Here is a 16466-nt window from a genome sequence, read left to right on the forward strand (position 1 = left end):
CAGGTTAAATGAAGATAACTGGCAATAATTTAAAGGAGCAGCCTTAACATGCTAAATGGTTTGAGTTTTATATCATGTCTGAAAGTTTTGAATAGCTCTATTTATGTTTACTCACATTTTACAACTATATTGCACAATAATATTTTTTTAATTTGCATCTGTCTTTCATAAAGCAAACAAAAGCATACATCATATAGGCTAATGAACGTCTGTATTTTTCTCTATCAAATAACATCAGAGGCTATCTTTGTAGAAGGTTCTACCAACAAATGACAGAGAAAAAATTCTTAGGTTTTCTCAGATTTATCTACAAATGAAAGGAAGAAATTAAAAGTTCACTGAAACTAGAGATAAGGTTCTGGTTTCTGTTTTAGCAAAGCGATGCAAAAAAATCAAGCCTGAGCCTGAACAACATTCTAGACTGTAAAGCAAACAGAAATTGATATTCCAAGTACTTTGCTGAAAATAAGCTAGTTGAATAGCTACATGCCTTGTTATTAACATTTGTATTCTATTTTTTTATTCTCCTGTGAAGTCATGCTCCAACCTATATCAGGTCAATGTTAAGTCATCAGACCAAGAAAAAACTTGGAGCTAAAAGAAGATCAATAGTAACAGCAGCAATGCGGGTAAATCAGTGGAAGGATTGATGCACTTGACAAAATGCTCCTCTGTTTGTCTGTTTCTTTATCAGATCCTCTGTTGTTCTCTGTTGCTGCTGTCACCAGCTGGTCCCTGACTGTTTATGTATTGGTTGTTTTTGTTTGCTCCCCCACCCCTCCTTGTGTGTGTGTGTAGGCTAGCCTTTGTATATAAATTCCCCTGTGTGTTCATTGAGAGAGTCAGTTAGTTTTGGTTGAGTTGGTATGCTTTAGTTGATTATTTTTTGGGCCCATTTTTCTTATATTTCTTTTTGAAATTTGTTGTAAAAAAAATCTTTAAACTCTTTGAAAAATTAAATAGTTGTTTTTTTTATGCCTTTGTCCTTGAGTTTGCTGGTCGGACCATCACAGTTAGTATTAAACCACAACTTCCTAATTTCATCAACACAGAGTAGGAACGATCGCTAAAGTGACAAACCGGCTTCACAACAAATATTTTGTGTTTGGCAGATCGAAGTCCTAAAAATGAAAGGTGAGGCTGATGAGCCTGAACACTGCAAAACATTTGAGTCAAATTTAGTTGTGTCTACTATCTTCTACTCTTTAAGTAAAATATGTTTATCAGATCAGAGTTTTAGATTTTGAACCTAAATGTGTGAGTTTGTGAAAAGATAAACTTACTGAAGTAAGTTGTGTTAACTTTTTTATTAATTTTGTCAAAACTACAAGAGCTAAGAAAACTGGAGTTTTCAGGTTAGAACAACAGAAAGAAGAAAAAGACAAGAGAGGGAACAATTTCCCAGTGTGCTTAGCGGCATGATTTTATATCCTGAGATGGAAGTGCATCACATTGATCTGACTCTTGTTTGTTATTAAGGCAAATGTTTATTTTAATGCAGCTGACAGTTTGCAAAGCTTGAGGATAAAGTTCTGTTCACACTAAATGTGTATTGTGAAATAATTACTTGGTTAGGGTAAAGTTACAGCATTAAGTTAAAACTCACAATTTGCCATTAAAGAACTTAAAAAACAATGTTTAGACAACTTGTTTCTTGTTGTATTAACTTCATGAATTTTAATTTCTGAGTTAAAACCAATACAATTTTCTTGTTGACTTTGCATTTTCAAGGCAGCATTTTGACTTTCATTTGCTAGTTTATCCACCTTCAGATATTTTACAGTAAAGTGGGGCGCTCTGTCGGTGCTTGGTGGTGAGAGGCCATCTTTAAAGAAAGCAGCTGGGTTTTTTTTGTGTGTGGAAGCCATAAAAACAGGACCGGATCATCCGAAATGACGCTCTGGATTCTAATCAGTTTAGGCAGAAACCAGGTTTCATTACTTTGCTTTCTAGCTGATATTTTCTATTTTATAAAGCAAGGAATTTCAAAAGAACATTCTTTTCCTTACATATGAACAGTTCCTGAGGAAAAGTAAAGGATTTCAGTCCTAACATCACCACTTATCATTTCTGTGACATGAAGATATTATTTCTTCTTCTATTATGTGGCGCTTCATCACCAGGTAAACTTTTGCTTTTCCCTATTTGAAAGTGCTGTCTATTTTTATTCCTTGTAGTTTATTTTGACTTTCATAATTTGCTCCATTCAAAAACCTGCTGAAGTTAAACATGTTTTGAACATTTAAACCTCTCTTCTAGAAAAACACTCACTGACAGTTCTGGTTACTGCCTCTTCTGGACTCCCTCATTTCCCAGACTTCATAACCACCACCCAGGTGGATAAGCTGCCAACAAGTTACTGTGACAGCAACAAAAATATCAGAGCAAACCCAAAATATGGACCAAAATTAATGAACATTGAGTCACAGATTGCTGATTGGTATATTGAACAGTGTTTTGAAATAATGTCTGATTATCTCAAGGTTAAGATGGAAATTTTAAAGGACCTGAACCAAAGTGAAGGTACAGTGAAGAGACTCATATTCATAATTGAGCTGCAATGACTTACCATTAATAAATTTGATTCATAATCTCAGTTTCTGTTTTCTCCTCCAGCTGTTCACATCTTACAGGTTATTATTGGCTGTGAATGGGAGAAAAAGACAAAAGAAACAGTCTCCTTTTTACAGTTTGGATATAATGGAGCAGACTTTATCAAATTTGACCCAAAGAAGTTGACATGGATTCCTCAAACTGCCCAGGCTGTCAGCATCAAACCAAAATGGGAAGCTGATGAATCCACATCCCATTTGGAGCGCAACAAGGACTTCTTAAATCAAATATGCCCTGATTGGCTGAAGAAATATATGGCCAATAACAAAGGCCCTCTGCAGAGCTCAGGTGAGTCGCAGCAGCATGGTGTGATCAAATGTTTACATTCAGCAGGTTGAGATGGAGCGCAGCGTGAATACAAAAAAAATCATAAGGAAAAATGTGACTTCTACTGTCACACAGATTCAGTGTACTGAAAAAAATATGTTAAAACATAAACTGACTTTTCATCAGCTGATTAAAACATGTTAGAAAACCAGCAAAATCTGAACTACATAAATCTAGAAAGGATCATTTTTTCCAGACTGTTAAAATTTAACAGTGTAATCTGCTCCTCTTCTTTCTTTTCTTTTGTGTTTTTTTGCACATTGTTGTCAGAATAAATATTAAATATTAAGCTGAAGACAGTTGCAGTCAAACATCAATTCCCACAATATCTATCTTTTTTAAATGTTGTATTCATAATTTTTTTGTATCATTTATTTCCTTTGTCATGTTTTATATTTTAATGATTATAACAAAAAAATGTTTATCTCAGAGCTAAACATTGTATGAACAAAGTGATTCTGCTTTTGTGTCTAACTGCTTTTAGAGTTTTCCATGATCTTCACATTTCCTAAAGTTTCTTTTAAAATTTTGTCTTGAATAATATAAAATTATCTGATGCTAGATCTCAAGCTGCCATCTGTCTCCTCAGTTCTTCCCTCAGTGTTTTTCCTCCAGAAGTCTCCTGACGCTGCAGTCAGCTGCTTCGCTACTGGTTTCTATCCCAACAAAGCTGTGATGTTCTGGAGGAAGGATGGAGAGGAGATTCATGACAATGTGGACAAAACAGAGATCCTCTGTAACCAGGATAACACCTTCCAGATGAGAGCAGACATTAATATTTCATCTGTGAACCCTGAAGACTGGGAAAGATATGAGTCTGTGTTTCATCTGGTGGATGTCAAAGATGATGTTGTCAACAGACTGGAGAAAGAAAAGATCCAAACCAACTGGGGAAAAACACAGAAACAAAATGATGAGGGTAAGAAAAGATGATCTGTTTGTAATAGTGTTTTAAGTTTAATTAACATGACCTTTTCAATGACACATCTGTTCTTTTTAAAAGGTTCCTGGTTTTAGTCATTTAACCCTGATAACCCTGATAAAAAAAGGTTTATCTGATATTCAAATGCAACCTTATTCTCCTGCATTATTGAACTAAAATCAGCCACATTTAAAAATCTGAAGTCAGCATTTTATGGTGCAAAAGATGTCGTTCATAGTGAGTCCCAAGTGGAAATCTGTGCATATTTTTTGCTGTGCATCTAAATATTGTAACCTCAAAACAGGTTACAATTACTTTATAAATTCAGTAACAGACTTTCAAGATAATATTCCCTACTATCATTACACCATGTTCCAAATTATTGTGTCATAAAGATTACATTTTTGTTGTCCTATTAAATTTATAGATAGTATTGTGCATCAGGGCTCTTTGAATCACTATAGTTAATTTCAGAGAGTTGAGTTGATTAATTTGTCTGGTGAGCTCAATTAAAGGAAATCTATTTAAGAAGGATGTTCCACATTATTAAGCAGGCCACAGGTTTCAATCAGTGTGGGAAAGAGAAAAGATCTCTGCTGACAAAAATCATCAGATAGTGTAGTGCCATATGACAAGGTATGAAAACACTAGATATTTAATGAAAGCGTTATCGCACTGTGAAGATATTTGTGGCTGATTCAGAACAAAGATGGGTTTAGATAAAGGCATAATGAGGAAGTTTCTGTTTGACGATTTCATCGTTTTGAGAGAGCAGCTGTTAAAATGCCGTTACAAAGCAGCAAACAGTGATTGGAGCTGCTGGTTTCCTCGGGTCAAGGTGGAGAATCCTCTAGAGGCTTGTGGTGCAGGAACCGACTAATGGGCCCCTAACCAGTTCACAAGCAGAAATGGTCGCAATGGGACCAGCCATACAAGATTCATTTTCAATCAGAGTTGTTCACGGATGACTGCTGTGCAAACCTTAATGGTCCAGATGGATGCAGCAGTGTCTCAACACGGCTGTGAGGTTAGCAAGGAGGTGGTGGTGTCATGCTTTGGGCTGAAATCATAGGGAGAGAGAGAGCTGGTCGGCCACTTCAGAGTCCCTGAAGGTGTAAAAAACGACCTCAACAAAGAATATGAACTTTCTGACTGATCACTTTCTTTTATGGTTAAAAAAAAAGAGCCGTACCAAAATCATCAACATGCATGACAATGAACCATCTCATGGTGTGGTGACCTCTGACCCTACTGAGAACCTTTGGAGAACTTAGAAGATCTGAGGATGCAGTTCATATCAAACAGCAGCTCTGAGAAGGTTTTCTAACATCCTGCAAAGAGACTCAAGCAGAAACTTTCTACAAACTCACAAGTTCAATGGATGCAAGAATTGTGATATCAAAGAAGAGATCCTATGTTAACCTGTAACTCGGCCTGTTAAGATGTTTTTGATTGAAATATCTTTTGATTTTTGTACATGTGACCACTTAATGCTGCACATTCAAAGAATGAATGTTTGCAGTTCTTTATAATCCATGAAATGTTCAGAAAATCTGCTGCTAATAATTTGGAACAGAGCATTTTGAGTTCTTTATTTTTAAAAAAAACTGTTTTCATGGAGAGCTTTACTCAGTGAAATTTGATTTATACTGTAATAGTTCATGACTTGAAAATTATACTGACCATCATTTGCATTGACCATTTAAGAAAATCTGAGAAAATCACTTGCATAATAATTTGGAACATCGTGTATATACTGATTTCTTAACAGTTTTCAGTAGAGCTTAATCTGCAGTTTATGCATCTTTTAGTAAATATATTTATCTGTCTCTGTTGTCTTTTTTTCTGTGCAGAAAAGCCTATGGGCATGATAGTTGGGATCACTGCTGCAGTGGTTTTTCTTGTTATAATTGTTGCTGCTGTTGGATTTATGGTCATCAAAAATAGGAAAGGTAAGAAAACCTCCAGTGATGAGCTGAACAAGACTCATAATCTCAACTAAAATCTAAACTTATTTTATTCAAATTATTACATATATGAACACAGAAATAATTTCAGGATTCTGAATTTCCCATTTTCAGTTAAGGTAATGAGTAAGGCTCAGATGAAATGTAAATCTATCTTTTCCCAGATTTGTTTATTTATTGTTATTTTAGCAATTCTTAAAAGTGTGATGGATCTTGCACACTCTGTATTATTGACAAATTCCTTGCCCCTTTGTTGTTTATCTCTTATTAACATAAACAATTTATTTTGTAGATTCTTCTAAATATTAACTCTTTTTTTCTTACAGCTCCCGTCAACAGCATTGAATTGTCTGAGAGACTCAATCAAGAAACCAGACTGAAGTTAAATCTGGACTCTAACAGTTAAAACAAGCTTAGAGAAGAAGAGATGATTCTGTTCTGTTCTGAATTAAGCATGCAATATTTTGATTTTATGGACCAAGTTTGCATTCAGAACATTTGAGTTCTTCACTGTAAGTCAGTAAAGATGTATTAAATACTAAGAATACCATTTATTTTGTATTGTAATGACAATGTATTTCATACTGTAGTTGCAGGAAGTGCTTTTTTCTATGAAATATGTAAAAAATTGTACTATTTTTGTTTTTATTTGTCCATGTAGCAATGAATTAAGCATGCAATATTTTGATTGAACAAAGTCCAAAAAAAATGTAAGTTCAAAAGTTGTCAGTATTACACAAGCACAGGTATTTTGAGACCATTTTCTCTTCATGTGGCTGGGAGCAGCCGGTCATCTGTTTTACAAACCTACCAGAGAAACTGGCTCAATCGGTCTCCACACCTACAAGGTGGAGGCCTCAGACTGCAGGTGATGAAGGGAGCACAAAGTAACCAGGTGAGGCAGAGGGACCTGTGATCACCAACTGAACGGCGTTCAGCTGATGAAACTCTGCTCTAAATATCTGAGCATTTAGATATTTAGAGGATAAGTGTGTAATCCTCACACTTACAATCATAAACATGTCTCTCTGTTTTTAGTTATGCAAGTGCTCTGTGTATGTTTTATACTGAAGGATAAACTGAAACAAGACAAAGTTTTTAGTTTGCAGGTATATCCTCATTCCTAGCCAGACCCGCCATGCTAAAAGAATAAAACTTCCAGAAGTTTAAATGAACTTCCCCGACAGGGTGGATCCACTTTTGAAGTGATGAGCAAAGCTAATAGGGAACTAAAATAATTTTTCTGTGGGTATTATTTTCTGTGACTTTAAAACATGCTTTAGTTTGCTCTGTATTGCATCTTGTTAAAGGTAATTTGATGCCAAACACTCATCATCTGAGTTATTTTTATCTCCTGCTTTTCCTCTTGACTTGATGTTCTTTTGATAAAGAAAACTCCCTCTTGGCTAAAATACTTCTGGTTCAGATTAGATAGTATCATTTATTGGATTAGAAATCATAAGCTATAAGTTTGTTTGTAATCTGTAATTCACCATTGGACAGACGGCGGGTCAGACAGTTCTATCTGCAGAAACTGGAATAAATCAGATGTGAAGGAAACTTATGATATGCTGCTGGCTTCATTTAACAAAATGAAAGAACTGATCAGAAGTTGGAAAAACTGGTTTTACTGCATTATGTTTGCTAGCACCATGTTTTTATGTAAGACACATCAGTCTTCTGTTGTCTTTGTTACTTTTGTATTTAGCAAAAATAATCTACATCGGATGGTTTTAAAAAGTTTTATGTAGATGAAGGTCATCTGTCTTTGTTGAAACATGAATGTTTTTATCATGTGTAAAATATAAAAAAATGCAAAAGAAACTTCTACCTCATAAGTCACGAAATAATCTTTTTTATTATAATTGTTCATTTTTATGGATTTGTGACTCTGTGAACATGTTAAGTAAATTTATTCAAATGTTTCAATTCCCACAGGGAAACTTTTTCCAGTTGATTGTGAGGAACTTAACAAGATCAAGATTTGAATCGACAACATTAAATAATACAGATTTTATCTGTCCAATGCTGCCCTCTGCTGTCCTGCAGAAGGAAGTATGAATAACACTTGGAAACTTTTCTCACCAAAGAGACTGTTAACAGAAGCAGCACTGATTCTGCCTTTGTTAGCAGAAACGGTGCTGCTAACAGAACCAGTTCTTATGGGTTTCTAGGTTTTTATGCAAACTGAGAGCCAAATTATACGAATTAAATCCAGCATCCATGTAAGTAAACCTTAAAAACATTTAGATTCTTCCTCTTAAGCTGGTGTTACTCTGAAGGTAGCCTTACATTTCATAATACAAAATACGTATTATACGTAATATGAATTCTCTGATCATTAAAATTGATAACAGGATAAATAAATAGATGGTTACTCACACTTATTTAGGGTTCTACTGCAGGTTTCTTCCTTTCATACAGGAGGAGTGATTGCTGTAAAGTTTGTAACTTTATGCAATCACCAGTGTTTTTCTTTAAGAAATAAAACTTGTTCATGCCATGTGAAATTATAACTGATGTTAACTTCATTGGTTATGTTATAGAGACGACAAAATAGTCAAACTGGTTTGTAGATAATATTTAATTACATATTTCCAAACTTTAACACAGCTCCATTTAGAGTTACAATCTGAACTCAATCCTCATAAATGTCCATCTTTACAGCAGGTTTGTGTCTGAGTTGTTACTTTAGCTGCAAACACATCAATGAGGAGGAGACAATCAAAATATAGCATAAAATTGCACCTAATTCCCTCTGTTTTGCTGTTGGGATATTCAACATATACAGTTTTACAATGTCTTTAAATTATATGCACTTTTACTGAACATTATGCACATATATTAATTTATTCATTGTTTTATTAAAACAGGATAAGAAGGCTTTATGTAAACACATGTAGTTATTTTCCAATTTTCCAAACACAAAAATGATGTTTATGCATTTAAAATAAATATAGCTATACAGACACATAACTCAATCTGCCAGTTTATAAACAAGAGTCCAACAATGCAACAATGGACAGTTCACAGCATTCACATATACAACAGTCTAATGTATTTCTCCAGCATATTTTGTCAGGAAGCAAATTGGGATTTTAATAGAATACTTGGTCATTTAGAAAAAACTGACAGTAATAAAACATTTGTGACTTTATTTTAGATATACTACACTTTGTATTAGCTGAAGAAAAACAAAAAGGGTGCAGGAAGCAAAGAATTATGATAAAATATTTTTTCTACTCATTTCTACAGCTGGCTCGACTTTCTGCTTTCACACAATAACACCTGCTTAATGAAAAAGCAATTAGGGTACTTATTAGATTATATTAATACACATATAGTACATATGTTAAATGGACATGTGAAGGCAGAGCAGGATGTTAGATTTCTTGATCTGGATTTAGAAGTCAGTTTCTCAATGGTATGATTTCAGACTCTGAGGAACCAAAAAGAGACTTGCTAATCCTCTGATCTTAGAATTATTTCAGAAAATTTGGTGAAACAAAAGATAAATAAATTTCAGCCCTACTTACCAGAGATGACTGGTCTATCTGAAAGTTAAACAGATATTTGGGTTTCAATTTACAAATATGCAATAAAACTTCAAAAGAGAAAATATTCATAATTTTTAAGGTTTCTTAATTTAATGCAAAGATGGTATAAAAATAATCATTTGTTTGCTGCAATCTTCAGATTTCAGTCTATCGAGGTTGAGGATACATCATGATGAATCCAAAATCTTACCATTTTTCTTCTTGAAAGCAGCAAATGCTAAAGCAGCAATTATGATGGAAATCACAACAGAAATGACAGCAATGATGATGATATTTCTCTGAGATGATTCATCTGGTCAAAGAGAAACCACAAGAGCTGATCAGGCGAGAGCATCATTAATTGTTGAAGCTGTAGAATTGACTTAGACTTAGACTTAGACTTCCTTTATTGTCATTGTACAAAAAAATACACAAGGTGAATATTGACAACGAAATGTCGTTACTTGGCTACCAGTGTAGCAGAGCTAAAACCTTATACTACACAATGCACCCGAAGTAGCCGCAGCCGAGAATTGGCATATTGTTGCAAAAGATATTTGTTGGGATCTTATATTCTGGGAAGAAATAAATGTGTGGAAACTGGCATCACTTTGTGTCGTAAACAGTTCCTGCCCAAAGTATTTCTGATGCTTTCCATGCAGAATGTGTGTAAAATTCTCCTAATTTTCTGCTTTAATCATCACATTTGATAAAATAAATATACCATTTCTACCAAAAAAAAAAAAAAAAAAAAAAAAAAAAACATTTGCAAATCTTCATTGTCTCATCCCAACTCTCTGAGAGCCATCTCAGACTGTACACATTAAACATTCACAAATAAATAAATAAATAAATAGAAACACATCAGATCAGCTTTTGTCTGAATGTATTTGTTGCATTAATGGTTATGTTTTTTCTGTTTATCAATATGCAGGAAGAGAATGGCAACATTTCTCTGAACCACTTGCAGTCCTGATTTTATTGATGTAGGCTTCATATTGTTGTGTTGTAAAAAACATTGAAAAAGTGTAAAGGCATCACCAAACAAAATTTGCTGATGTCTTGCGCTCAGTATAGGCCTATTTAGCAGATTAAAACATAGGTTAAGGTTAGATTTAGTTTTTTTTTCTGGACCTGATAAAGAACAAATGATTTTTACAAAAAAAATCAAACCAAACATGTGCATTTAAAAAAAAAAATAATTTATGTATTTAACAGTTTTTTACAATATTGTTTTAAAAAATACTGTCATAAATTCTCAACTAAAAAATTTATATCAATATATGTGTGCATTTTGTTCATTTCAGATAAATACTTAGTGCATGAGAATTGTTTTATCTGAGAAAAATCTTTTAAAAAATTCTCAAATTCAGCATGAAGACAAATAAGGCATACAAGTCAAAAATCAGTTGTAATTAAACATAGAGAAAGAAAATTTTATTTGAAACTGGTTTGTTGAATATGAACAAATAAGGGGTGATAAATAATGTGGTAGTAATCAAGAACAATACCCTGCTTAATCTAATTTAAACATTTGATGTATCTACTCTAATAGTCTGTAGGAATAATATAAAACAAAATAATCCTACAAACTACATATAAACCCATATAAACAAATTGTGAGAACATATATGTGAGAATATACGGGACTAAAAGAGTAAATTCAGACATTATGGGGAACGAAGGTTTCTCATCTTATACCGAGGAAGTGACTACTGCTGAGTACAGGAATGACCTCTGTGGTAATGGGTCATGCTCAATAGCCTGTGTACAGAGAACCAAAATAACTGTTTTCCATTCCTTTTCAGTCTTACTATAAGCTGCACAGCTTATGCTTATACAGTAACAATCTGTATAAGCATTTTTCAAGAGTTTCTAAACCGACTCTTTCTATTTTAAATCGATAAAAGTGAAATGAGTGATTTCATAAACTTTTAAAAACTGTGACATACAGCATTCAGAACTGAAATAAGTTGTAGGCATTTAGACGGGTGATAAATAATGTAGTGGCTTCCATAAAGTCTTACTAGAAATGGTTTCTTCTTTTTTGGCGAGAACTGAAACATCTTCAAACAAGAAGTCCATTTTCTTTCTTCTTAAGCTACAGAGTGAGTAAAAGGTTAGTAGTTAAGATGATTTTGAGTTGCAACTCTGATCTCATTTTCAAAACATCTATGGTTTATATTCAAAGCCAATTTGGTAATTATTAAATTCACTTCTAGTAGTTTTCCTAAAAGTGAATTGAAAGAGTAGAACTGATATGGAAAAGCCTTCCTAGCAATATTGAATAGAATATCTAAATGGAATAGAGGAAGATCTAATATTAAAGTTTTCATGGCTGTTTGAATAAAACTTTCATTCTTTACTTATACTGAAGCTTAGTCAAAATTAAGTCTTGTTCTGTTACTGAGTTTTAGAGAGATATTAACTTTTCATACATGTTCATGTCTTCTAAACATAAACCAAATAAAAACAGGTCAGAAAATTTTCAGAAGAAAATGTACTATTAATAGAAACAAGATAAGCATAAATTGTTTCCTTGTTACTTAATCTTGAATCAACAATTACTTGTATTGCAAGTGTTGGTACTTCCTGGTGTTTGTTGTCACAGGATACACAGAAAATCTCCCTAAAGTTGGTGCATTTATTGCTCAGTGATTAAAGCAAATTTATAATGATATATTGCCATTTGATGAAATTCTAACATTTCGGTGTTAATGTGGTTATACATTCATTATTGTTTCATTTCTTAGTTTAGTTTTTTAAGAAAAAACCACCAGGAAGTTATTTCATTTTAGTTTAATGACAGTGGGGTTAGTCATTTCAGATTTAGAGCATTTTAACAAACATGTTAAAAGCTAAAACTGATTCAGATTTAACACACTGTATAAGAAGTTTTACTTTAGCACAATAGACCAATTCTGTCATAAAAACTAAAAAAGAACACAAAAATATCCCATTGGTTGTTTGTCAAACTTGAACACACCTCCACCACCATCTTGTGACGATAAGAAGAAAAGCAGGAAATGATTTTGGACATATCAACTAAAGGACTCTTCTGCTCAGTTTCTCAATTTCACACCAACTGTACAAAAATGATAAAGGTGATAACTTTGTTGCTGCTTTTACAGAATGCTGCATCTGGAGGTAAGAACATTTCAATCATTCAACAGGAGAAGCAATTTTTGATAATTTTTAATTTTCTATAATCAAAAGTGAAACAGAGCTGCTTCAGTTCAAAGGTAAAGATGTCAGTTATTTTATCAACTGTGAAATAACTGTGAAAGTTAAAGACTTATAAGTTTTCATCAATATAAAGAGAATATGTATTTTGTAACTTTTTATGTTTCACATGCAAATTCAATTCTAGAGTTTATACTATAATAAAAAAATACAAAAAATTGCAATCCATACTCTAAATAAATTTTTTTTCTTCTAACAGAAAATATCACCTGGAGTCTAATCGTTTCCTGTATCCAGGAGTTCCCGATTTCCCAGAGTATGGAGTGATGGGTTCACTTGAGGGATTTTTTGTATCTTATTTTGATGAAAAAGTAATTAATATCAAACAAGACTGGATGAAAAAGTTCATAAAAGAGAACACAAAGGAATGGAAATTGACTGTCCAGGGGTGCTTGGCATACAAATTTCTGTTAAGAGAACAAACTAAGAATTTTACCACACAGTCAAACCAAACAAAAGGTATGTTATAGCGAAAATCCTATGTTTCTTTGTTTCTTTCTTTCCTTCTTGCTTCATTTCTGTATTTATTATCCATTTAAATTAATCCAAATTTGGATTTAGATCAGGCAAAACTTTGCTTCAGAAACTACACATCTTAAAAAAAACAAAAAATTACATTATCAGGTAGAATGTGTGATGGCATCATGGCATATTTAAAACATGGTTTGTTCTCTGTTTTCCTCAGGCAAGGAGATAATTCAGCAAATTATTGGCTGTGACTGGGATGAAGAAACTAATAATACTCATGGTCATATAAAGTACGGTAACAATGGAGAAGACTTTATCATATTAGACACAAAGACAGGGACTTGGATTGCAACAGATCCAAAGGCGGAGGTCATAGCAGAGGAGTGGAATGCAAACAAAGCCTTTTATGAGATTGCAAAGAACTGTCTCCAAAATGTGTGCCTGCCATTATTACATTTAGGTGTGCGATATGGAAAATCCTATCTGAGCAGAAAAGGTAAAATGAATTGGCCTTTTATATATACAGTTTAATTTTATCTGGGTCTACTTACCACCTCTTTTAGTATGTTTTATACATTTTGGTCTATCAAACATTTCTTGAGTATCATGAGAAAAACCACGAGGACATATTATCATAATAATCATGCAAAATGACCTAATAGTGGCAATATCTCTCTAGTTTTCTTTTCTACTCTCTCACTCCTCTCCTCTTGTCATGCAACGGGTTTCTTCCCTAACAAAGCCATGATGTGTTCTGAGGAAAGTGGAGAGGAGATTCATGAAGGGGTAGAACATGGAGACCTTCTTCCCAATGATGATGGATCCTTTCAGCTGAGTGTCCACCTGGAGGTTCTGGAAATCCCACCTGAAGACTGGGGGAGATACGAATGCATATTTGAACTCTCTGGTGTGAAAAATGATGCCATTACCAAACTGGACCAAGATTCAATCAGAAGCAACAATCCCAAAAATGAAGGTAATAAAAATACTTGATTTGATCATTTTTTTCCTGTTTTTAGAAAAGCACTAAAAGTGGTAATAGATTCAAGTAGTGACTAAAAATACATTGCAATACACTAAGTAGTCCTTCTTTTGGTAATTTTAATTCTTTGCCATTTGATACATGAAGGCGAATCTTCCCCTTAGTTAAAAATAAGTAATGGGAAGTTAGTTTCCATTTTAGTGTAATTTGTCATTTGCTATTTGAGTTTAAATAGGCCATTATAGATGATGCTCAACCTTACTAATACACAGTTTTATTTCTAAGATTAAAGTTGTAAATGTTTCTTAAGTTCAGTTAAAACCAAAACCAAGAAACCTGCATAATGTTTCCTGAACAGGTCTGTTAACGGCAACCAGCATCGCTGTCATTGCTATGATGGGATGTGTTGTCATCATCCTCGCTGCTGCTTTATCATTCACAGCTTTCAAACTAATGAATGGTAAGACAATTAAAATGTGATATTCAGAAAAGTGAATTAGAAAGTTACACTCTACTATAACATCTAATTACAGTTGAATATCTTGGTAAATCTGATAGTTATTCACATAATCAAATTACATGTTTACAAGCAGATCTTTTACGTTTAACATGACCTAAATGATCATTCTTCCATTATTTAGTGACAAACATTAGTGACACAGACAGATCTTCTACACTATGTAAGTACATTATGACCTCTACTGTCCTATATTCACTAAGTTTTGATCAGAATGAGCAGATTAATGAAATATTTTGTATCTTACAGCCTCTGAAACAATCTCTCTTCAAGAAAGTGATGCAAAATGCACTTCACCATGAAGAATGCTGGACATGTGTCATATCCAAATGTTCTGTTAACGGCACATAAAATCTACAGGAAATTCCAGGATCCTGTTAAATGAAGATAACTGTCAATAATTTAAAGGAGCACATTTAACATGCTAAATGGTTTGGGTTTTATATCATGTCTGAAAGTTTTGAATAGCTCTATTTATGTTTACTCACATTTTACAACTATATTGCACAATAATATTTTTTTAATTTGCATCTGTCTTTCATAAAGCAAACAAACGCATACATCATATAGGCTAATGAACGTCTGTATTTTTCTCTATCAAATAACATCAGAGGCTATCTTTGTAGAAGGTTCTACCAACAAATGACAGAGAAAAAATTCTTAGGTTTTCTCAGACTTATCTACAAATGAAAGGAAGAAATTAAAAGTTCACTGAAACTAGAGATCAGGTTCTGGTTTCTGATTTAGCAAAGAGATGCAAAAAAATCAAGCCTGAGCCTGAACAACATTCTAGAGTGTAAAGCAAACAGAAATTTATATTTAAGCACTTTGCTGAAAATAAGCAAGATGAATAACTAAATGCCTTGTTATTAATATTTTACCTTTTCTTATTCTCCTGTGAAGTCGTGCTCCAACCTATAAAAGGTCAATGTTAAATCATCACACCAAGAAAAAGAAATCTACAAACACCCCCTAATTTTTTTCATATCTTATTTCGATGTTGATTATCAAAGTTATTTAACCAAATCATTTTGTGTGAAGTTTTGAAAGAGATAAACATTTAAACAGTGTCATGAGGAAAGACTTTAAACCAATGATTACTTTCATGTCTTTTTTTGTCTAAGAAACTACTAATAGATTTGTGGGTTTTTTTTATATAAATGGATGTTTTTAAAAAATAAAGCATAACTGAAGTATGTGCATGTGTGAATTTGTTTTTGGTAGCAAGCTTTTTAAAACGTCATTAAATTTAGAAACATGACCAAAATTACTAGAGCACATGAATATACATTTCTAGTAAATGTATTTTTTGCTTACAAATGTGATTCAGCTTCTTAGTGAGCTCAAGCCACACAGGAGCTAAAAGAAGATCAATAGTAACAGCAGCAATACGAGTAAATCAGTGGAAGGATTGATGCACTTCACAAAATGCTCCTCTGTTTGTCTGTTTCTTTATCAGAACCTCTATTGTTCTCTGTTGCTGCTGTCACCAGCTGGTTCCTGACTCCCACACTCTCATTACAATCCTTTACATCCATAACATAACAAAAACAGCTCACCAAGCCAACACTGATTAAGATGAGATGAGCAGATATTGTAGTTCACAAGATTTATTTCTCAATACAAATTTTATCCTTTATAGCTGCAAGTGACATGGCATAAATCTCATTACATTTACATGGACTTGTTTTTCAACTCCACCTTCAACTGACAGAAATGATGAAAATGACTAAAATGCTGCAAAGCATGACACAAACAATTCACTGATTTTACATTATTTACGTCTGGTACATGATAAAAAATGCAGATTATTTTCCAAACACAAAATGTTGACATAGTTCACTGTTTACATAAATGTATGCAAGGGTTCACTCAAGGTTAGTATTTAACC

General features: G+C 33.3%; 2 protein-coding genes and 1 long non-coding RNA gene across 3 annotated transcripts; 2 read left to right on the forward strand and 1 right to left on the reverse strand.

The window, feature by feature from the left end:
- Window positions 1–9: 9 nt before the first annotated feature.
- LOC129375889 (major histocompatibility complex class I-related gene protein-like) lies at window positions 10–7552 on the forward strand. The gene is made up of 7 exons (XM_055055257.1): window positions 10–1931; window positions 2020–2123; window positions 2260–2523; window positions 2617–2901; window positions 3530–3859; window positions 5716–5814; window positions 6156–7552. The coding sequence occupies exons 2-7, from the start codon at window positions 2078–2080 to the stop codon at window positions 6233–6235; spliced, it is 1104 nt and encodes a 367-aa protein (XP_054911232.1). The 5' UTR covers window positions 10–1931; window positions 2020–2077; the 3' UTR covers window positions 6236–7552.
- Window positions 7553–9191: 1639 nt separating this feature from the next.
- LOC129375968 (uncharacterized) lies at window positions 9192–9911 on the reverse strand. Its single transcript, XR_008607689.1, has 3 exons — window positions 9577–9911; window positions 9366–9383; window positions 9192–9268 (listed from the first exon to the last, which is right to left on the reverse strand). It is a non-coding gene; the product is annotated as an uncharacterized LOC129375968 (long non-coding RNA).
- Window positions 9912–11037: 1126 nt separating this feature from the next.
- Window positions 11038–15768, forward strand: LOC129375677 (major histocompatibility complex class I-related gene protein-like). The gene is made up of 6 exons (XM_055054914.1): window positions 11038–11107; window positions 13294–13572; window positions 13756–14052; window positions 14417–14518; window positions 14700–14738; window positions 14825–15768. The coding sequence occupies exons 1-6, from the start codon at window positions 11038–11040 to the stop codon at window positions 14875–14877; spliced, it is 840 nt and encodes a 279-aa protein (XP_054910889.1). The 3' UTR covers window positions 14878–15768.
- The last annotated feature ends 698 nt before the right edge of the window (window positions 15769–16466 follow it).

Source organism: Poeciliopsis prolifica, unplaced genomic scaffold (genome assembly GCF_027474105.1).
Source record: "Poeciliopsis prolifica strain line A6 unplaced genomic scaffold, Auburn_PproV2 SCAFFOLD041, whole genome shotgun sequence".
In the NCBI taxonomy this organism is placed as follows: domain Eukaryota; kingdom Metazoa; phylum Chordata; class Actinopteri; order Cyprinodontiformes; family Poeciliidae; genus Poeciliopsis; species Poeciliopsis prolifica.

Excerpts from the sequence above, each read along its gene's own strand:
- LOC129375677 (XM_055054914.1), top strand. The coding sequence starts at position 11,038 with ATGGGGAACGAAGGTTTCTCATCTTATACCGAGGAAGTGACTACTGCT. Across the intron at positions 11,108-13,293 it reads GTACAGGAATGACCTCTGTG|GCAAGGAGATAATTCAGCAA; the intron begins GTAATGGGTCAT and ends TGTTTTCCTCAG. Across the intron at positions 14,519-14,699 it reads AGCTTTCAAACTAATGAATG|TGACAAACATTAGTGACACA; the intron begins GTAAGACAATTA and ends TCCATTATTTAG.
- LOC129375889 (XM_055055257.1), top strand. The coding sequence starts at position 2,078 with ATGAAGATATTATTTCTTCTTCTATTATGTGGCGCTTCATCACCAG. Across the intron at positions 3,860-5,715 it reads ACAGAAACAAAATGATGAGG|AAAAGCCTATGGGCATGATA; the intron begins GTAAGAAAAGAT and ends TTTTCTGTGCAG. Across the intron at positions 5,815-6,155 it reads GGTCATCAAAAATAGGAAAG|CTCCCGTCAACAGCATTGAA; the intron begins GTAAGAAAACCT and ends TTTTTCTTACAG.